The sequence below is a fragment of the Centroberyx affinis genome, unplaced genomic scaffold, assembly GCF_046629955.1.
Source record: "Centroberyx affinis isolate AG114_WGS23_722 - 3 ecotype Tasmania unplaced genomic scaffold, CSIRO-AGI_Caff_v1 ptg003972l_1, whole genome shotgun sequence".
Taxonomy (NCBI): Eukaryota; Metazoa; Chordata; class Actinopteri; order Beryciformes; family Berycidae; genus Centroberyx; species Centroberyx affinis.
Genome location: NW_027281793.1, coordinates 60,121 through 82,805, shown reverse-complemented (window position 1 = coordinate 82,805; position 22,685 = coordinate 60,121). Strand labels below are relative to the sequence as shown.

General features: G+C 41.5%; 2 protein-coding genes across 4 annotated transcripts; one reads left to right on the top strand and one right to left on the bottom strand.

Annotated features, from left to right (window-relative positions):
- The first annotated feature begins 3,570 nt into the window (after window positions 1-3,570).
- On the top strand, window positions 3,571-10,053 carry LOC139663297 (voltage-gated hydrogen channel 1-like). Of its 3 annotated transcripts, none has more exons than XM_071541932.1 (7): window positions 3,571-3,633; window positions 5,179-5,229; window positions 6,266-6,493; window positions 7,417-7,521; window positions 7,624-7,855; window positions 9,007-9,119; window positions 9,439-10,053. In XM_071541932.1, exons 3-7 carry the CDS (start codon window positions 6,320-6,322, stop codon window positions 9,493-9,495), a joined length of 681 nt encoding a protein of 226 aa, XP_071398033.1. In that variant the 5' UTR covers window positions 3,571-3,633; window positions 5,179-5,229; window positions 6,266-6,319; the 3' UTR covers window positions 9,496-10,053. The 3 variants fall into 3 exon arrangements, with proteins under 3 accessions (XP_071398033.1, XP_071398035.1, XP_071398034.1); XM_071541934.1 differs by having other exon boundaries at window positions 3,582-3,633; window positions 6,271-6,493; XM_071541933.1 differs by having other exon boundaries at window positions 3,588-3,633; window positions 5,179-5,217.
- Window positions 10,054-10,455: 402 nt separating this feature from the next.
- On the bottom strand, window positions 10,456-21,283 carry LOC139663299 (tectonic-1-like). Its single transcript, XM_071541935.1, has 14 exons — window positions 21,116-21,283; window positions 19,348-19,465; window positions 18,011-18,144; window positions 17,668-17,819; window positions 17,243-17,345; window positions 16,202-16,314; window positions 15,069-15,089; window positions 14,594-14,728; window positions 13,712-13,840; window positions 12,713-12,801; window positions 12,361-12,498; window positions 12,108-12,261; window positions 10,894-11,025; window positions 10,456-10,756 (listed from the first exon to the last, which is right to left on the bottom strand). The coding sequence occupies exons 1-14, from the start codon at window positions 21,258-21,260 to the stop codon at window positions 10,610-10,612; spliced, it is 1,710 nt and encodes a 569-aa protein (XP_071398036.1). The 5' UTR covers window positions 21,261-21,283; the 3' UTR covers window positions 10,456-10,609.
- Between the last annotated feature and the right edge of the window lie 1,402 nt (window positions 21,284-22,685).

Here is a 22,685-nt window from a genome sequence, read left to right as displayed (position 1 = left end):
GACTGGGGAAACAAGACTAATATACACATGGGGTGATTACAAATGAGGTACAGGAGCTGGGGGAGAGAGGGAGCCACACCCACACTACACACTGACAGACAGACCAGGAGGCGGAGACACAAGGGAGGCAGGGAACACAGAAAGAAACACACAGGCAGGTCATGGCCAAACCATGACAGTACCCCCCCCTTAAGGGACAGCTACCAGACGTCCCACCAGGCTGGCCAGGAACACCGAGCAGGGTGGGTGGAGGGGGTCCGGAGGAGGGATTCAGGGACAAGTGGCCTGGGAACAGAAGGATGGACACGGCTGGAGGTCAGGGAATGCAGCCGACACCAGAAGATTTGGCTGCGGGTTGGGACAGGCTGCGAGATCAGCTTCCGGCGTCAGGAGTACAGGACTGGAGTCCGGCAGCGGGAGTGCGGGACCGGAGGCCGGAGACAGGAAAGCAGGACCGGAAGCCGGAGACTGGAGTACAGGATCGGAGGCTGGAGACTGGAGTACAGGATCGGAGGCCGGAGACTGGAGTACAGGACCGGAGTCCAGCAGAGGCTGGAGCGCAGGACCGGACACTGGAGGCTGGAGCGCAGGACCGGACACTGGAGGCTGGAGCGCAGGACCGGAGTCCGGTGGCTGCTGTCGGAGACGGCCGATGGGGAATGGCAGGGCGTCGGCAGATGCGGCCGACGACTGGGGATCTGGCTGCAGAGCAGGCTGTGTCAGCTGGGAGCCCGGCAGGTGAGCTGGTGAAGCCAGGAAACCAGGGGGTTGCTGAAACACAGCCAGAGCTGACTGCAGCAGAACAGGAACAGAAATTTGCTGCACCTCTGGCTCAGTGGATTGCTGCAAGACGGGAACAGGAGACAGCTGCAGCCCAGGAACAGAAGGCTTTAATAGCACAGGAACAGAAGGCTCTTGCAGCACAGGAACAAGAGATTGCTGCGGCCCAACAGGAACAAGAGATTGCTGCGGCCCAACAGGAACAAGAGATTGCTGCGGCCCAACAGGAACAAGAGATTGCCACGGCTCAGCGGGAACAGGGAGCTTCTGCGGTGCAGGAACAGGTAACTGCCGCAGTGCAGGAACAGGTAACTGCCGCAGCGCAGGAACAGGTAACTGCCGCAGCTCGGCGACAGGGCGCTTTTGTGGCGCAGGAACAGGGACCAGCCGAGGCGCAGAAACAGGTGACTGTCGCAACTCGGCGACAGGAAGCTTCCGTGGCGCAGGAAGCTGGGATTGCCGCGACCCGGCAGGAACGGGAGATTGCCGCAGTGCAGGAACAGGAGACCACCGCGGCTCGGCTACGGGGAGCTTCCGCAGCGCAGGAAGCTGAGAGTGCTGTAACCCAGCACGAACAGGAGACCGCCATGGCCCGACAGGAACAGGGACTGGAGATTGCCGTGGCCCAGGAACAGGGACTGACTGGACCCCAGTAGTGGCGCTGGGTAGCGGAGACTCTGTGGCGCAGGACTGCTGAGTGAGCCAGTGGCGTCGGGAGCCACGGGGACCTCGCCGCCTCTTGGTGCCTCCACGGGTCCCCGTGAAAAAGGCAAGACAAGTCCCCTCAAAGGATGACCGCTGGGCATCAGGGCGGCTCCCCAGATGATCCTTGGTAGAAACCAGGGGTTCCGGGAAAGCCGGGTCAGGACAGACAGGTTTTAGGCTCAAAACCCTGAGCCTAACCGACTGGAGTGCTGGCTGGTAGCTAGCAGGCCCAAAGCTAGCAGACTGGAGGCTAGCAAACTGGGACTTGGGCTGGTAGCTCGGCTGCTGCTGGAGCTTGGACTGGTAGCTAGGCTGCTGCTGCGGCCTAGGCTTGGGCTGGTAGCTCGGCTGCTGCTGGGGCTTGGGCTGGTAGCTAGGCTGCTGCGGCCTAGGCTTGGGCTGGTAGCTAGGCTGCTGGCTAGCTGACAAGGCTGCTTGCTGGGCAAAATATGTGAACAGAGAGATCATCTCAACGCCAGTTGCAGAGGGAGGAGACCTGTCTGCTGGGTCCATGTTGGCTAGTTCGTACTGTTATGGGGTAGGTTTGAGAACGCTGGGAAGACAGAAGCAGGCAGGGAAAGGGGCTGAAACCCCCCGGAGCTTTCTTCCACTGCCGGGACGAGAGGGTAGGGTTGAGAGCGCAGGTCAAACAGACAAGCAGGGCTCACCAGGTGAAGGCAGGCTGTGTGGTAGCTGGGTGCTGTCCGCTGGGTCCAGTCTTGGTCGGTTCATTCTGTCACGGGGAGGTGTGGTGAGGACCCAAATGCAGGACAGCGAGGCAGGTTGTGATCAAACCCCAGGACTGGGTGTTTAATTGAACAGATAGCAGGTGACACAGGAAATCCAAAAACACGAGCTCTACACAAACTGACACAAACATAACACAATACAGAACAATGAACCGACAAAGACTGACTGGGGAAACAAGACTAATATACACATGGGGTGATTACAAATGAGGTACAGGTGTGTGGGAGCAGGAGCTGGGGGAGAGAGGGAGCCACACCCACACTACACACTGACAGACAAACCAGGAGGCGGAGACACAAGGGAGGCAGGGAACACAGAAAGAAACACACAGGCAGGTCATGGCCAAACCATGACAGACAAACAGATAGGCTGCATCAATTCGCCAAATACCCACTAAGTTAGGATGCCCACTACTTCATTTCTGACTCCGATAGATTTCCCAGTCAGTGAGTACTAGACTAGCCAGCCATTGGGACCCAGTTGGGACCAAAAATTAGGCCTGTTTCTGGTGAATTCATAAATCAGTGTAAATCTCAGGATGAGAATAGCCTACATGTATTCATTTAGGTTCCAGGGTGAAAGGATTAAGGATTCCCCCATGCTATAAATGCATACTTGCTTGGAGTTTTGGACAAAATGCTCACATCAAATAAAACTGTCTCAAAGCCACTATTAGCCTATGTCAGGCAGACGGGACTGTAAGAGAAAAAAGGACAATTGACAATTTCATGCAAAAACGCATGCATGCCACTTTCCATCATACACAGATTTCCCATAAGCTTCAGTTCTGATAGGCCTACTATCACCAGATCAACACATGACAGGATGCAGAACCAGGCATGTGTTGAATTTCCCAAGTTCCTCGGGAAATTCTAATTTGGGGGCAGTCCCCGCTAATCTGTATTGAAACGTCTTCCAGTTTAATGTTGCCTTGCTCATTACGCCTCGAGACCTTTTCTTGAGTTTAAGTAGCCACTCTTCATTTCGGCGAGCATAAAAGCACGTATAGGAACGTATCTTTCAATAAAACCTCAACTTTTAGAAATGATTTACACAGCGCGATACAGACCACTACGTGTATTTTGGTGGAAATGAGAGGTTAAACTTTTAATAATGGAAGTGTTGCCTGGTGTACTGTATGCCGAAATGAAAAGTGAATCCTAATAATTCCTCAAAAGTTTTAATTAATGTTCTACGTTGTGTGCACATTTCCCGATAAGAAAGGCAACATTAAATGGCCAGATTTCTGAAAGGAGGTTGGCCAGACGTTCTCTCCATGACAGAACGCAACGTATCGCAGCTAGTTTGGAGGCAGAGGCGGAGTTTGGGTTTTTTTTTTTTTGTAGAAAAACAGTCAGTGTATTATCAACGTCTTGGATGCAAAAGTGGAGAATAAAGGTAAGCCACTGCACCCGTTAGTTACTCACGGTCACTTGTATGCAGCCATAGACGCAAATTAAATGAAGAAGCTTCACTCTGACTGGTTCATAGTCGCAAGCTGTGAACACAATCGAAAACCAGATAACGTTAGTGTTAGAAATGCTTGGTAGGCATAAAAATCAGAGGTGTGTGTGTTAACACGAGTTCACATTGTGATGTCCACGTTACTAGTACTTCGGACAAAATAACCAGACTCTTGCATTAATTTCTATATCAATAACTGTTAGGAAAAGTTTATGTAACTACGGGTAAAGTTATCCCCCGATAACGTTCCGTTGTGTCGTTTTGCTGTACACCAAACTGCGTTAAAAAAAATCGGTCAGTGTAATGTTTCTGCCCATTGGACCAACATAAACACTCGGTAGAACATAACATAAGGTGTTTTGAGAATCAGCAGAATCCACTTTTCAAATCGGCATATATTTTATACACCGAGCAATTCTTATTTCACTATTATTTTAACTTTAAAATAGGTTCGCTTGTTAATTGGCACGACTTTCCACCAAAATACACCGTGGAGGGAGGTAGCGAGCAGTATAAACAAATGTTAAAAGTTGACATTTTGTTACAATAAAATTACGCTTGGTGCATATGATGTAGGCCACACTTAGAATTACATCCTAACGATTCTTATAAGCTCACAAGCTATGTTCTATCACTTAGGGAAATTTACCGATAAGCAAGGCTTCATTAAATTGCAAAACTTTTGAATATAGTTTGGCGTGGCGTTCTCTTTGCGTTCTAGAGAACGGAACGTATCGGGGAGTGACCTCCTTAAAATAAAACGCCTATCCTGCCAACAAATATTAAGTGTGTGACCTGCATTTAAGTGTTGTGTTCACACAGAAATCACACTGAAATGAAAAATGTCATTTTTGCCTATTTAGCTCATGCTATCATCACCTATTTGACAATTTATGCCAAAAATGTCAATTTTATGATATGTTTTTATGTTAAAATCTCAGTACTTTTACTTCTTCTTTACTTGAAGTGATTTCATCATCAGTTTTCCAATGGTGACTTTATTATGTACTGAGGCCTAGATAAAAACTCTAGCCAATGAAACAATCACAGGTTTTTGAACAATCCCACCCCTCCCATCAAACAAATTATCTCACCTGATACCCCCCCCCCCCCCCCCCCACCCCCCACCCCCCACATATCCTGTTTCAACAGGAAATACATCAGGAAGCAAGGTGCTCTCAAAATGCAGTTTCATTGTGACTTTTAACTGTTCAGAAAGAGAGGGGGCATTTGGTCGGTTTCATCAGGGGGGTGGATGGTGATGATGATGGAGGTGGATGTCATGTAACTCTGATTGGGGACTCTGACCCGTCAAGGAGGAGGCCAAAGACAGCTTCCCTTTTGCCGCCAGAGTGTGTTGGTTTGGTTTCTCAACACTTCAAGATTTTGAAAACCTAAAAAGGAGAAGTAAATACAGATTGTACAACGCATGGAGAAATCTCTAGAGATGCTGACATGCCACGTCATTCTGAATTGCAGAGCTAAATGAAGCGCAGAACACAGTAAACAGGGCTGCAAGTAAGTTACCAAGTAAGTTACCATGCTTGTAAAGTGCACTTATTATAAAAAAAACTATAGTTACTGTATATATTAAAGGATTTTTCTGTAGAATTTAGAAAATTATTTGTTAGATTTTCCATTTGAAGATTCATATAGAATAACTGTATAAATGTGGAGATGAGAGTTGAACAAATGTTGTAAGATAATGCTGAGACATCGTTTAAAACAAGCCAGCTGGTGAAATGTGGTATTTGTTGTGCTTTTTTCCATTTGTCCAGTGTATAATAGTGCGTCTAATTTAGTCTATTTAGCTTAAATCAAGTTACCATAGTATAGATAAAAATGGCGATGACACAGCAAAAAGGCCACGCCTGCAAAGTGCAGTACAAGTGCGAAGCCCTATTCAATTTCTATGAGTAAAACAATAAATTGACATCTTCTGTGTTCTAATAATTTCTGTGAAATATACAGTATATGGTGTAAATAATTTGTTGTTACCTTTTCACGGTTGTCAAACAACAGCAGGATCATTAAAATGTTTTTCCTTGAAAAAATGCTAAAAAAAAAAAATGCTAACATGACTCTCTCTTGAACGGCAGTTTGCACGGAAGTTTGCTAGCTTGTTAGCATTTTGTGACTTCCAAGAATTTTTTTTTTTTATAATGATAATGCAGTTCTTTGATAACTGAAAAAGTAACGACAAATTATTCAATTCACTTTATTTGTCCCCGAGGGGCAATTGCAGACATACACTCACACATACATTCACATACATGATCAGAACACAGAAAAAGCAACCACAAAAAATGTTGATTTTTTGTTTTGCCCATAGAGATAGAGCAAGGCATATCACTTCTACCGCACTCTGTGGGCGTGGCCCATTTGAAACGTCACACCATTCTTATCTATGGGTATGGATTAAGTGTAGTACTAGACCAAGATTTAGATAGATAGATAAGGTTTTTCCTGAATAATATTAAAACTTCTTATAATTGTTGTTTAAGGGAACACCTGTCTCATCTTACTATACAGCATTTGAGAATTAAAATTTCAAATTCTCTCTGAGGTAAGCTGAGGGGAAGGTGGGACGCGGCCCACACCTTTTCTAGAGCCTTGTATCATGTCTCGGTACCTGAGGTATTTCACCACCGTGGGCGATGAGCAGCCAGGGACATTGGAAGATGAAGAGCTCCACCAGGCCAGTGAGGACCTGGGTCCGGCCACAGGCCAGTATCCAACAGAGCTGAGCTTCAGGGATTCCCTTCGAAGGCTTTACAGCTCGGACCGATTCCAGGTGATTCACAGCATTCTAAGAATCTAGAATGAGTTCATCAGCCTCTTGCTGGTGGAAGTACAACCGACACTACATTAGACATAAATACAATATACAAATTTCAATTTCACGATTGCTCTACTTTGAAGTCACTGATGTGGTTGCATGCAACACAAAGCCATGATTTAATTGGAGTAAAGTCACTATTGTGAGTTTTGTGAAAATGCTGTCAAGCTGTTAGGTCAGTGGTTCTCTGTGGGGTCCGGGGACCACCAAGGGTCCTTGGGGGGGTTCCAGAGGGTCCCCAGCGAATTGATGAATTGATCAATTTCACCATTATTTCATTTACAAGAAGTTAACACAATTAGAGAATGTAGGAGAATGACTATTTTGATCATAGTTTCACTGTTACAATACAGATAGTCATGGAATTCTGGACAAAATCATATCTAACAATAAAAAATATTCTCAGATTTGGGTCCAAGAGACAAAGTCTCATCAAATGGGGGTCCGTGACTCTAATGTGTACTAAATTAGGGGTCCTTGATATGAAAAAGGTTGAGAATCACTATGTTAGGTGACACCCACATTGAGTGTGTTCTTACTGTTTGCTGATGGATTTCACAGTGCATTGTCTTATATATCTTATAAATACTCAGCTTTCTTTACGTATTCACCACTTCATTTGTTTCTTTTGTCCCTTTTTATGTATTGGTCTACACTATATTTTTTTGACTCCTCCTTGCACATCTTTTCTCTCCTCCTGCACTTCAAACCGCTATGTATTATATTCCGTCTCCCTTCACTGTTTCGTTGCATTTTTTTTTATTTTATATGTTACTTGATGTTTTTTTTTTCTTGTTAATATGTGCAATAAACTAATCTAAATCTCAAGCTCCCAATTCTCTAAGTGATTCTATGTGATCCTGTGACTTGGCTTCCAGGTGTTGGTGGTGTGTTTGGTAATCCTGGATGCCTTCTTTGTCCTGGCTGAGCTGCTGATAGATCTGTCAATCATCAAGTTGGAACATGGCCATCTTGCTCCTCAGGTGAGACAAGGACTTCTGCACAAGACCTAATATGTTTCAGGTTGGCCAAAAAAAAAAGCCTAGTCCTTCTTGTAGACCCCTCAAACGAGTTCCTTCTTCCAGGTGTTCCACTACCTGAGTCTGGCACTTCTCACATTTTTCATGGTGGAGCTGGCCGGTAAGCTTTTCGCCTACCGCCTCGAGTTCTTCCAGCATAAGTTTGAGGTGTTTGATGGGATAGTGGTGGTGGTGTCCTTCGTGCTGGACATTGTCTACATCTCCAATGAGGACGCCTTTGATGGTATGGGCTTCCTCATTCTGCTGCGACTCTGGAGGGTGGCCAGAATTATTAATGGTGGGTACTACTTGTCATTCTGAGTTCCATGCCAACTGTTTATTTTACCTCTAAAACCCAGCCTCTGTAGAAAAATCTCCAATGCAGATATATGTAGGTTTGCAACTAATGATTATGTTGTTATCAATTAACCTGACTTCTAATTGCTGCATGTTATGTAGTCAAGCTTTCGTCCAAACATGGTGTTGGTCATTGGACTCAGTATTTTAGTGAATACAAATGAGTTACAGCAACATCTTGAGGCCGTTTGGGCCATCACTACTTCAATACAAAATGATACATCCAATATAAATATGCAAATCAACAAATTTAGATAGCAGATGCAATTCATGATGTCAAATGAAAAAAACAACAAAATGATCATGGGCCATATTTCTAAAATACCCTATAGGACTGCTGATCTCGGGCTAGGTTGTCTTTTAAGACATTGCAGTATTTCATTGGTTATACTGATAGGTGATCTTACACCTGTACCTCTTTTTTTGATTGTGTGTATTTGGATCCCGAAATGTAAAGTTTATATACATTGAGATTTCAAATTTTGGTCTTGTCTAGCATTATCGACTGCTTTCAAGAAGAATGCTAGCAAGCCATTTTCAAGTGCTGAAACACAAAAGTCGTCTTTCCCAAAACTGTACAAAATGTGCACATTGAAGAAAATCAGACAAAAATTCAGTATGTCAAGGTAATCTTTAAGTGGACTTTGGATTTAATTTTCCTTTTTAATGAGTGTTACAGGAATAAGCTGACGAAGTTACTAAATCAGCACCATTCACTAATGATTGATTTAGTAGGAGGTAGTTGTATATACTTACTGATTTCTAAAAGGTTAGGCTCCAGTTTGCAGTGGAGATGTGCTTCTCAAAAATAACTAGAAGGGCACTCGGAGAGCGCAGACCTCCGCCAAGGTTCGTGCTATTATTGCTTGTTCGTGAGTCGGATCCGGATCCGCTCCAAAATGTAATGGGTTCTTCCTTGGCCCATGCTACACCCTTCCACCAAGTTTCATGAAAATCGGGCCAGTGGTTTTTCCGTAATCCTGCTAACAGACAAGCAAACAAACAAACGCCACCGAAAACATAACCTCCTTGGCGGAGGTGATAAAGATGAGAAGCCAAAGACGTCCATACATGTGTTCGGATGTGTCACAGGTATCCTGGTGTCGGTGAAGACCCGCGCCGACCAGAGAGTCCACAAGCTGAAGGAGAGCTACGACCACCTCGTCAGTCGAGTCACCGAGCTGCAAGAGCGCGCCGATAAGATGGTGCTTCCTTACCTCCTACTACCTTGCCTAATATGTGGACATAATGATTTACATGTAATTAACATATGCATGACATAACGCAACGGGCGCAAAGAGACTTTATGTTTTTTTTTTAGGCAGTTTTCCATTCATATCGCATGGCTAGTGAATAGAATGGTAGTCTGATTTGGTCATTTTGGAGATAGAGCACTCTTCCCTGCACAAAACCTTAGTGAATCTGAGCCCAAGTATTTCTAAAAAAAATACCGCACCAGAGATTCCATCTGAATGCGTGTGTCTGTAAATATTAAAATGTATTTTCTCTCTCCCTCTCTCCTAGGAACAAGAGAACGGGAAACTTCGAGCCCTCCTGCGCCAGCATGCCATAGACTTCTAACTTGTGAAGTTCAAAGTTGCGGCGCTAATGATCACTGTGCTTTGTATTATGTACAATAAGATGTACTTCATACACGCCATTCTTAATCATTTTTCAAATTATGAACTATGCATTTCATGATACAGGGTTCATATTACATAACCCTTCCATGATCCATCCATGGCTTATAGCAAAAAACGCAGAATTTTCAAAAACTTTGAATATTGATCATGTACCAGGTCTTTTTCCAGGTTTCCCATGATGTTGGAAACATATTTATTTCAAACATTCAGATGTCATTATTTGGTTGATGACTTCCGTCAAGTATGCAGATACATTTTATGCTACTGGAGGTCACTACATAAAGCTTTATTAGCTCTAAGGCCATGGCCTTGTGTAACATCATTTGCTTGTAATGATATTTCAAAATGTAAAAAAAAAAAAAAATCTATAGACATTCCTTTTACTGATGTGTTGTACATAAAATACAATTATTTTCATCTTGCTTTAATATATATAAAATGTATGTTCTGAAAACATCAGATTTTGCTGAATTTATTTTCTTTTATTAAAAATATTCTCTGAATATTATTTTGTTCTTACAAACGTCCTATATACATTATTTACACTATACACAATAATCGGTAACACTTTACAATAAGGGTCACTAAGTTAAGGCTTAGTTAATGCTTAATAAGCATTAACTAACCCTTAATTAACAGTTAACTAATGTGTCTGGTAATCATTTACTAATGGTGTTCATGTTAACTAAGGTATTAATTTATACATTATTTAATATTCATCTTTATAATCTTAAATAATGTATACATTAATAACTTAGTTAACATGAACACCATTAGTAAAATACACATTATTTAACTGTTAATTAAGGGTTAGTTAATGCTTATTAAGCATTAACTAACCCTTATTAAGCATTAACTATCCTTAACTTAGTGACCCTTATTGTAAAGTGTTACCCAATAGGGTAGATGGAGAACACATGGTTGACAACCAATTATCAGGATAAATGCCACTTAACAGTCTGTGATGGTAAATGTTACTCTAATAAATACAGCAGCATTGGTGAGCACAACTCCATTAGACTGTGGCACAGAGCTTCCTTACGCTTCTTCGGTCACACAAAAGGGAAGAAGAAGTCGAAGGGCAGTTTGGCGTCGATCGTAGGCGTGGCCCTGTAACCAGGAAGAGCAGCGGCAGAAACCGGTATAAAGGTCACCGAGCTGCTGACTGACAGGATACTGCTGCCGCCAGCCATCGAGGCCTGGAGAAAAACAACACACACACATTCACACAGGGCACAAACACTTGGATCCCTTCTTGCATCTATTTTTCTGGAACACAGGGACAGGTTTTAGTTTATAAAATTGCATTGCTTTATTTATGTTCTGCCATCCTTACCAAGTTGCTGGTGTTGGTGTGGATTACTTCTTTGACGCTCACAATCTGAGCTTGGGGATTGACCAGGGATCCGTATTTGGTCCATTCAATTTCCAAATGGAACGACAATGGGATGCTGCAGCTCTGGGCTTCCTGGACAGACCCAAATAACACACATACTGTTGGATCCTGGCAGCACTACATAAAGCATATACTTAATGTTAGGGCTGGGCGATAATTCAATATTATCGTTTATCGTCTTTCAGTGGAATCATATCGTGATGATATGAAGATATTTTAATATCGTGACACACATTTCTGCTGTCTAAAGTGATGATGACAAGCAAATTTTACTTAAAAACTCTCATAAAATGAGGTATGGTAGGAATATTATTTGAATATTTATGTTTTGTTTGATATCACACCTAACATCACCATTCAGTTCAATGAGATGAACATTAATTTGACTATTTAACGTGATTTTGCATACATGAACCATATCGTGATATATACTGATATCGAGAAAAATCCTTATGATTATCATAGTGATTTCAACCATATCGCCCAGCCCTACTTAATGTAGTCTAAGGTAGTAAGCAATATCTAAAAGCCCAATAAAGAGTGGGGTTCAATCAATATTGGTTGTCGAAGGCAGATACTAATATTCTTAGCTGATATTTTGTGACAATATTCAACCTTTAAATGTAATTTTTTTTGTTTTTTTAATTTTGACAATTACTATGACCACAAAATTCAAATCATTCAGCTTTTCCCCCAGAATTTCATTCTTGTCAGGATGGAAAAGCCTCTGAAACAGCATTTAGACCATCATGGGACACTAAGACTCTCCACTGAAACCCATACTAATGAAATTCTTTAAGGGTTAGCAGCTCCTTAAGGCAGGGTAAGGCAGGTTTCACTGCAGGTTTTACAGACTGATGAGTAAACCCCCCCCCCCATACCACACTGGGATGATTTCTCTGGTCAGACATCTGATATAACATATTCACATATTCATATTCAGGGAGGAACATCCATCATACCAGAGGTGGACTACACCTACTGTTGACATCTGATTTTTAATAAAAGGCCAGTATCATCCCTAACCCTAGTAAAGAGCATGTCAGCTGTTACTAACCATTAATGCTGTCAGCACCTCCTTGCCTCTTCTGTTCTCAGTGAAATACTTTGCTACCAACAGGTGTTAAAAAAAAAAACATTTTCAAACTGCTCACCCCAGGATTGGAGTTGTTCTTGATGGGCACCCAGTCCAGTGGATTGTGTGTTGGGGATGATCCAAAGGCGGCTACAAACTGGGGATAGTTTGGTCCTCTCAGAACATCCAGGAGCACCTGGGAAACCAGGGAGCAGTTGGAAGCGTCTTCCAGTCTGGAGAGACAAGTCATTATCGTATATTTCTTTGGGGCGTAAAGTATCACTGCACAGGTAAACAGAACTTTTATTTTCCTGAGCAGGAGGACGTCTGACCTGAACGTGCAGCCGGACACAGAGTCCCGGCCAAACAGGATGGGGGAGCGCTGATGGAGTCCGTGGAGACAATCCTGGTCCTCGGCACTTTGGAGAATAGTCAGCGTTTCTCTGGGATCGGCGCTTCTTGCAATCCCAGTGAAGACGACTGTTAAGGGCAAAGTCTTGGCCTTGTGTCAACATTTTGCAGCACATCAATGCCTGGCGGAATCATCAGACCATCATTCCCCTTGGCAAAAGCACTTAAACCCCCATTACTACGACGACTGTCCCAGGTTGATGAAGTAAATAAAAACGTGTTCTGCTTAAATCAGTGTGAGGAAAATCTGAACTTCAAGCAAGTAAAGGATATTCTGCTGTTCTTTTTCCAGACACAAGAGGGAGTCCTACCACATAACCCGGATTGCCACTGTAGTGGACAGCCACTTCTGCACCAACCTCCTGTTTAACAGATAAAGAGATAGATTACTGGCATTTATAGTCTCTAGAATTACAAGTTTCTGTGTCTGACTGACATTGTCAATTTGCTCATGACTACAAATTTGGATGTGTTCAGGTAATTATTGTACTACGAGGCCAGAGGTGGAAAGTAACTAAGTACATTTACTCGAATACTGTAATTAAGTACAGTTTTGAGGTACTTGTACTTTACTTGAGTATTACCATTTTATGCTACTTTATACTTCTACTCCACGACATTTCAGAGGGAAATATTGTACTTTTTACTCCACTACCTTTATTTGATAACTTAAATTACTAGTTACTTGCAGATTCAGATTATTAATACAAAATAGAATCAACTAATAAATTGTGATGTATTATTATAGATTACTGTAAGCTACCCAGCAGTATATAAAGTAGTGGAAATCAGCCCCACCTTTTCCAGCTGCAACATTAAAGTGATGCTTACACATTAATGCATCAATAATTATAATTCAATAATATATACTGTATTATTCTGAAATGGGCCATTCTGCATAATGAGTACTTTTACTTTTGTTGCTTTAAGTACATTTTGATGCTAATACTTTTGTACTTTTACTTAAGTAACATTTTGAATGCACTTACTTGTAACAGAGTATTTTTATACTGTGGTATTTCTACTTTTACTTAATTAAAAGATCTGAGTACTTCCACCACTGTACTAGACTCTGCTAAATTAAGCAAAAGTAAAACACTTTTTGGGCAATCTGATGTGTACAACATGCTAGAAAAGTAAGTGAATCTAAATCAAACAGTCAGTTGACTGGAACACAAACCCAGTACTTCTCCAGTCAATAAGATTTCAGCAACTCTTTTGTGGAATGGTATTCCTTTCCGTTTTGCATAAAACTTGCTTGCTACAGTGCACTACCTGGACAAATGCAATGCGAAACTCCTGTTCCAAGGGCAGTGCGTCTCCACGGACAAATCCAAGGACCAGAGACGCCGTCACGTTCACTATCTCACCAGCTGGGTTGTACTTCACCACAAAGCCAACCTGAGGGGACAAAACGTCTAATTGGTGAAGCAGACAATGACTTATTTTAACATTTTCACTACATTTTTTTTTGTTGACATGTTGGAATATGTCCGCAATTTCAAGGAATAGTTCACGCAAAAATGAAAATGCTGTCATCATCTACTCACCCTCATGCCAAATGAAACACAGGTGAAATTTGTTAGTCCATATAACACACAGGGAGGTTGCCAGCACAACTTGGTAGCAGCCTTCTCCAAAACAACTGAAGTCAATGGGGACCTGTTCTTTAGAGTTCCAAGACAAAAACAGCCAAACAATCACACTGTGAATAGAAAGACCTATACACCATTATCTGTTGCAAATCAATCAGCTGTAGTTAAGATTTGCACTAAATGATGGTGTAAATATACTGTAGGTCTTTTTGGAACTCTGAAGAACTGGTCCCCACTGACTTCAGTTGTTTTGGAGAAGGCTGCTATGGAGTTGTGCTGGCAGCCTCCCTGTGTGTTATATGGACAAACTTCACCTGTGTTTCAACTGGCACGAGGGGGAGGAGATGAGGAGAATTTTCATTTTTGGGTGAACTATTCCTTTAAGCAGTACTGCAACTAACCCTGACAAGGTTCAAATCCTGGGAGAAACACTGGATACTTGTAATTTCATGGCAGAAAAGTGTTTTAAAGACACTGAATATTGGCACAAAATATTAATTTCGGCACCGTCAATCCAAAAATACTCATATGGGTTGCATAGTTAAGAAAGCTGACTCACCTGCAGCACCACATTGGCACAGAGGCCTGGGCTCAGTAGAACCGGGTTCAGGTCTTCTCCACCATTGAGCTTCACCTCAGTCTGAGTCCCATCTAAAGACTGTTGGACGACTGACGCCACTTCCACTGCAACAACCTCCAGCAACAACACGTCAGTCAGCTTTTACCTTTATATTTTTAACATGTAGCCTCTGCTCTTATTCGTATCAGCTTACAATGCCGTCTGCATTATGCACATTAAAAGTACAGTATGAAGAAACATAACCCCTCACACTATGGAAAGAGAATATAGCTATGCTCACTAACAAAAAAGCATTATTTGACACTGCATTGCATTCATTTTATGCAGGTTGTTCCATTCACCCACTGATTCCTATGAGTCCACCTCTATAATGTGCATGCTGTATATTGCTATTGATTTTATTAGGCCAAGCAAAGGTCAGAGGTTAAGATACACAAAATGTAGGCATACTTACTGCTGCATCTTTATTCTTTCCCTGTAAAGTAGAAAACATCTTTAGTGATTCTTGGTTAGGGTTTTATGGGACAGAGTTTCTCAATATTTTAAGCATTTCAGATACTTAATTCGTCGCATGCAACATGAAATCTGTGCCACTCATCTTGTGCGATTTATTTGGCGACATCCATGTTGTTTTGTTTGGATATTGCAAGTATAAAAAGTAAGGAAAAATCCACCCCAAAACACCCATTTTGTTGTGTGGTGTAGTATTTTTCTTATTCCCATGCATAACTGGCCAAATGAAAGTATTTCCATCACAGCTACAATGGAGTTTGATTGCAGAATGTTTTTCTGCTACTTAAAACATCAGCGGTAAACGTCAGGTTTTGGTGTCAGTCCCTCAGAATCAAAGAGCAAGGGCTTCTTTCCAGAGCCGCCATTTTGCACCGAGAGACGTTCAACAATCATACAGGGAGAAATCCATCAGAGAAGAGGCAGAGGAAACCGTGAACTGACGTGGAAGTAGACAAGGCCGGTTGAAGGAAAGTGGATACACTTTACACTTCATCACACAATAACATCACAAACTGATGATATCCAACAGTCTAAGAGTATGTGAGGGGGGATTTTTCCTTTCAGGTAAAAGCAGTGTTTTAAAGGAATAGTTCACCCAAAAATTAAAGTTCTGTCATCATCTCCTCCCCCTCATGCCAGTTAAGTTGAAACACAGGTGAAGTTTGTCCATATAACACACAGGGAGGCTGCAGCACAACTCCATAGCAGCCTTCTCCAAAACAACTGAAGTCAGTGGGGACCAGTTCTTCAGAGTTCCAAAAAGACCTACAGTATATTTACACCATCATTTAGTGCAAATCTTAACTACAGCTGATTGATCTGCAACAAATAATGGTGTATAGGTCTTTCTATTCACAGTGTGATTGTTTGGCTGTTTTTGTTTTGGAACTCTAAAGAACTGGTCCCCATTGACTTCAGTTGTTTTGGAGAAGGCTGCTACCAAGTTGTGCTGGCAGCCTCCCTGTGTGTTATATGGACTAACAAATTTCACCTGTGTTTCATTTGGCATGAGGGTGAGTAGATGATGACAGAATTTTCATTTTTGGGTGAACTATTCCTTTAAGAGCGACTCACAGCGAGGAGCTGGATGTTGGTGTAGGTGAGCATGCTGAGGGCCGGCAGACTGCTGCAGTCTCGGTCGAGGACCAGACGCCGCGAACACCGACTACTCTGCTCCTGCAAGAACGCTGACGAGACAACCGGGAAAAACAGAATAAACCAACTTATAACAATAATAATAATAAGCTTTTAAAAACAATACTAATCGTTATTTATACGGCACCGAACTTGCAGAAAATACATAGTGCTTTAACAATCAAATGAAAGCAAGCATCAAACTCCTAAAAATGTTACCATAAGTAAAAACATGAGGACAAAATAAAAGGATAAGAATAGAGGGTAAAAATAATATAATGGGAAAAATAATCAGACTAAAAGGCATAACATGAAAGCAAGTCTATAAAAGTAGGTTTTAAGAAGTGAATTAAAAGATCATGGTGATTCTGCTAGTCTGAGCCTGAGATTTGGGCTGATAAAATGGGTGTATTTTTATATAAAAATCTAGCCTAGTGTAGCTTTATGTCATTTGTATAATTATTAGGGCTGGGTATCGCCACTGATTTCCCGAATCGATTTGATTCCGATTCACAAGGTCCCGATTCGATTCACGATTTGATTCGATTCAATATCGATTCGGTTAGGGATATTTCAGTTACAATATCAATTTTGCTTGGATATGAAAGAGATTCTCAGAGAACTAATGCTGTAAATTGTACAAGGAACCCTCTAACCTGGTGCATTATTAATAATATTAATGTTTACATTAAGAATTCACCCCAAAGCAGTTACATTAATGTACTTTTTATTTAACATTTAACACACTACAGCAGTCAACACAATATAGTGCAAGTTGTGCAAATCTACAGACTCTACAGGCATATATTGGGCATATATTAAAAGATCGATCTCGGGATTTTATGAATCGATATCGGATCATTCAATTGAAGATCGATTTGAATCGGAAAATCGATTTTTTTTAAACCCAGCCCTAATAATTATCTCAATCGAGTATATGTAGCTTAGGGTAGGAGCATTAAATGAAGCTGTAGTAGCTACCTGCAGGACTCAGGTCCACACAGTAGGCAGTAACACCAGGAGCTGGCAGCCACAAGATGCCTCTCTCTCCATTCTCTCCTGCTGTCGCAATCACATCCCCATACTGAAACCATAAACAATAATGAACTCATCATTATTGACCATAACAAATTAGCAGTTAGAGATAACATCAGTTACTCCAAGATAAAAACAGAGTCAGTGGACCACAGTGAGTAAGGCAACTATTGCTGAATGGATGATTAGTGAAACAGCAAATATAATCTTAATTTCAATTTTATATTCTGTGGAGTTTAGCGTAATCCAAAAGTATCTGAATGTATCTGAGTTGTGCCAGTGGAATACAGTACCAATCACAATTTTTGCATAGGTAATAAGTAACAAATAACATCAATAAAGGAAGCTTCCCGACCCCGGCTGATACTCACCAGGTATCCAGATGAGGCCTGCTTCTCCGCTGTGGATAAATTCCCACTGTTCTTCCCAGAGCCGAATATATAGTTGGCAAATTGGTTAAAGAGGGAGTCAAAGTTGCTGGCAGTTGGAAGAGCAGGCGAGGCGTAAGACAAGCCTCCAACACCTAGACAGAAGACAGAAGATTATTATTATATCATTATTATTATTATTACTAAAGCTGGGTTGACTCATATTTTCCTATCACAAAATGTATGGATCGATTCCTAACTTTAATCTACAGATTTTTCAAAGTGTTCTGCATCTTACATGACTAATACTTTATGCCGACGAAAGGTACGGTTCTTATTGACTTACGGTTGTGCGACTGAATGCAGAAGATGTCATAATTCATCTCCTTCTGGACAGAGGAGTGCAGCTCTGAGAAGCCATCTACAGTGCTGCCTAAAGAGTAGTGCGCTGTGACCGGGCTGCATAGCTGCTTGTTACCACTGTCAAGACAGATGAAGTTGGGTTAAACATACAGAGGATGAACCTGTACATACTTCTGGACAGATCTTGACAAACTTGAAAATGTCAGTAGTCAATACTACACATTACAAATTTAAATACAAATGCATACAATCTTGGTAATCAGTTTATATTATGGTTTTCATGGTGGTCAAGTGCTGAATAACCCCTATGTTAAAACTTGGTGGAATATTGCTTTAACATCAAATTGTCATAATAGGCCCTTTTCACATTCTGTTTCTCAATGCTTCTGCATTGAGAAACCGCTGCATTACAGCTTCCTGTTGCCATCTATGGCAACCTGCCCAAAATAATTTGTTACATTATGTATCTAGTAGGGCTGAACGATTTAAAAAAAATATCTAATTGGGATTATTTTGACTGATATTGCAATTGCGATATGATTTGCGATATTAGAGGGAATGATAATTTTTACATCATTATTCTCATTTTCATTGAAAAACGTATTTGTAATTTTTGCGGGGATCTGTATCAAACAAAGATGTTTTCTTAAGTCTGTAGAATATGATGTGTAGGGCAGGACATCTCTGCAGCACCACAATATTTCATTTAAAATGGTATTTTGACACACATTTCGCCTTTAACAAATATTGGGCCTCCTGCGATTTGAAAATTGCAGTAGGCCATATTGCGATTTCGGTAAAATTTTGATTAATTGTTCAGCCCTAGTATCTAGTGCTAGTAACCATTACAATTTTGTTTTTGTTGCATTGGTTTGTCAATAAGTCACAAAAAGAAACTTGCCACAGGAAGTTGTAATGCACTGATTTTCTCAGCATGGAAGCTGTTACCATATTGTCCCAAAGACAATATGATGCCAATATTTAATTGTCTTTGGGATCTGGTCCAATATTGTCTTTGGGATCTGGTCCAGTCAGTGTGATCCAACCCTGATATGATGATTAGTTGCATATTTATAGTAGAATTGATCAACACTACACTGTTTCTCTATGCTTCATTATTATGCTGGGTTTCAGTGGAAAGTTTTAGTATCCTTTTGTAGTCTAAATGCTGTTTCAGAGGCCTTTCCACCCTGCTAAGAATACAAATCCAGAGGAAACACTGAGTACTTCATGACAAATGCTAAATGACAATATTTATAATATAAAAACCCATATCAGTGAAGTCCAATTAATAGCCACAAATCTTGCTGGATGACTTGCCTGACAGTGTGTACGGTGCAGCCGGTGAACAGAGCCACTTCCTCACTGCAGTCTCTGTCACAGCAGCAGTTGATGTCACACAGCTCCCTCTGTTCATCACATGGACACAACCTGCCGACTGACACACAGCAATGCACGGGTCAGAGTGGCTTTCATACACGCACAACACAGCTTTTTGATTTACATTTCTTATTCTTGCTGATTGAGGAAGCTCAAAGTAGTTGGGCAGCAATACAGCTAGCTACAACTTTACTTAGTGCTGGCCAGTGGTGGAAAGTAACTAAGTACGTTTACTCAAGTACTGTACTTAAGTACAATTTTGAGATACTTGTACTTTACTTGAGTATTTCCATTTGATGCTACTTTATACTTCCACTCCACTACATTTCAGAGGGAAATATTGTACTTTCTACTCCACTACATTTATTTGACAGCTTTAGTTACTTTTCAAATGGAGATTTGACACAATGGATGATATAATAAGCTTTTAAAATACAACACATTGTTAAAGATGAAACCAGTGGTTTCCAACCTTTCTGGCTTTTGGCGTCTTACAAAAAGCAGTGTGTAGTCGGGTCACATTTCAGATGAGTTGTTAACAGCTAACAGCTAACAGCTCCACCAAATAGTGATTTTCCCCTCTAAACCTCACATGGTTTCATTTCAATAAATGTTCAAATATATTTCAGCAAAAATCAAAGATTAGAGAAAAAATCCAAAAACTGAAAACAGATTTGTGTATCAGAACTTTGTTTTTTCTTCTTTCCTCTCCCATTAATCGTCTCACGACCCCTCAGATTTATCCGGTGACCCTTTGGAGGGGCCCGACCCCTAGGTTGGGAACCACTGGACTAAACTAGCTAACTGTATATAAAGTAGTTCAAACTAGCTCCACCTCCAGCAGCTACAACAGTAACATGCTGCTTACACACTGATGCTTAAGTATTAATAATCTAATGATGTCATATATAATAAAATATCAGAGGGACCAGACCACTACTTTTACTTTAATATTTTAACTACATTTTGCTGCTAATACTTATGTACTTTTACTTAAGTAGGATTTTTCATGCAGGACTTTTACTTGTAATGGAGTATTTTTACATTGCTGTATTGGTACTTTTACTTAAGTAAAGGATCAGAGTACTTCTTCCACCACTGGTGCTGGCGTCTCTGCTGGTGTCTTTACGCACGAGCCAGACCCGATATGGTTCAACGAGAGCTCGTTCCGCCAAAGTCCATTCAAAAATCTGGCAGTTTATTTTTGCCTTGGATTACCTTCAAAAGAATAGGCTACACCTGGCAGAACATGACCTACTACGACTTTTTATGAGTCGTTACAATCTATTGGCACATTCAGCATTCAGCTAGCAGCACTTTATTTCAATAAAATCTCAATTTATGTAATTGTTCACACGCGGCTCGCTAGCTAGTTAGCTATCAACCTCCACAGTGTATTATGATGGAGGAACATGGACTGTGGGAATAGCAGGCGAAATCATTTTAAAACTTGAAATTGAATGATATTTTGGCTGCTTTGTGTATTGGCTTTACTCCGCACTGAAGAGCGGTTACATTATCTATCAGCTATTTACGTTTGTTGATGAACAATGCAACGTTAAATTGGCGTTTTGAACGAGGTTTGGCGTTATGTTACCTCCACACACGACAGAAACGGACCGTTATCGTGACTGTCACATTTCGGACTTTATAGAATAATTCTAAATATGGAGAAGTAGGTTAATATAGCCAGCCTAGCGACACATACCATCTGTGACAGGAGACAGAAGCCGGCCGGACAGAGGCAGGGGGTCGGTAGACAGGGAGGGTTGTACTGGATCCTTCGTCGTGCTGTAGCCGTGTGTCGGGGTTGTAGAGTCTAACTCGGGCTGTAGAGTTGTAAAATTGTCCATATATGTTACATTCTGGATGGTAGACACAGTGGCGTTTGAGTCGTAGCTCGTTGAATTCTCCTCAGTTGTGGCGGCAACACCCATGAGAAGCAAACACAAGAGATTTAGAGATGAAAACACAACAGTAACAAACGACGCCATCTTTGTTATTTTCGTTGCTATGGTGGTCGTCGTCTTCTTTTTTTCTTTTAATGGCGGTTGGCAACAAGCGTCATAGGTGCATTACCGCCACCCTCTGCTTTGGAGTGTGGACCAGAGACTAAATTCTACCTTTTAATCCTGTTTGACTAAATAAAATTAAAAAATAATCTTCTCATTGCATTTCCCATCCAACTAAAACTAGACTTTTGAGCTCTAGCTCTCATGATTGCAACAAGCCTAGAGCATTGGTTCTCAACGTGGGGTCCGGGGACCACCGGGGGTCCTTGAGGGGGTTCCAGGGGGTCCCCAGCAAATTGATCAATTGTTAAACTTCACCATTATTTCATTTACAAGAAGTCAACATAAATGGAGAATGTAGAAGAAAAGATGTATTTGATCATAGTTTCTCTGTTATCTCTCTACCTATACCGACAGTCATGGAATACTGGACAATATCATATCTAACAGATTTGGGTCAAATGGGGGTCTGTTGCCCTAATATGGACTACATTAGGGGTCCTTGATATGAAAAAGGTTGAGAATCACTGGCCTAGAGGACTGTTCTAGGTGGGCTAGTATCCCTGTGCCCTTGCAAGTCTAAACCCACAATGCCTTATTCCTACACTCAAAAAAGTGCTGGGTTGTTTCTGTAAACACATTGTTGGGTTGATTATGCGGGGTCATAATTCTGGGTTGTTTGGGGTACTGTAAACACGCTGTTGGGTTGCTCATGCTGGGTCAGAGGGGTTGTAAGGGGTTCATTCGCAGCTGAACAGCTGGTTGGGTTACTTCAACCCAGCTGCTGGTTCATTCATTTTCCCGCTCTTCTGATTGTCGAACTTTCTGGATCCATCACTTGCGGTCAGAGGTTCGCACAACACACGGTGGCAGGATTTTATGGTAGGTTATATGAATACTTTACCTATATTTTTAATAAATTGTGGTAACAGCATGATCTTAAACTCATTTCACGGTAAAAAATACAATCTGGGATTATGGCGGGGGGTTAGTGTTTTTTATTCTGTGACATGTATTAACTAACGTTAACTAACTAGCTAGCATTTTTTTTTACTAGATGCTAGCTAGCTAACTTTAACAATCGCTATAACGTTAGCTGATAACCACGCTATATCTGCAGCCTTTTTGAATTTTGCAATTTATTGTGTGGCGGTCTCCTAGCTTTATTGTTCACCCGGATTTACAGTCCCACTGCACATTTTTATCTTAACATTTTTAGCTAATGTTAGCTCGCCAGCTAACGTAACGTTAGCTGGCTAGCTAACG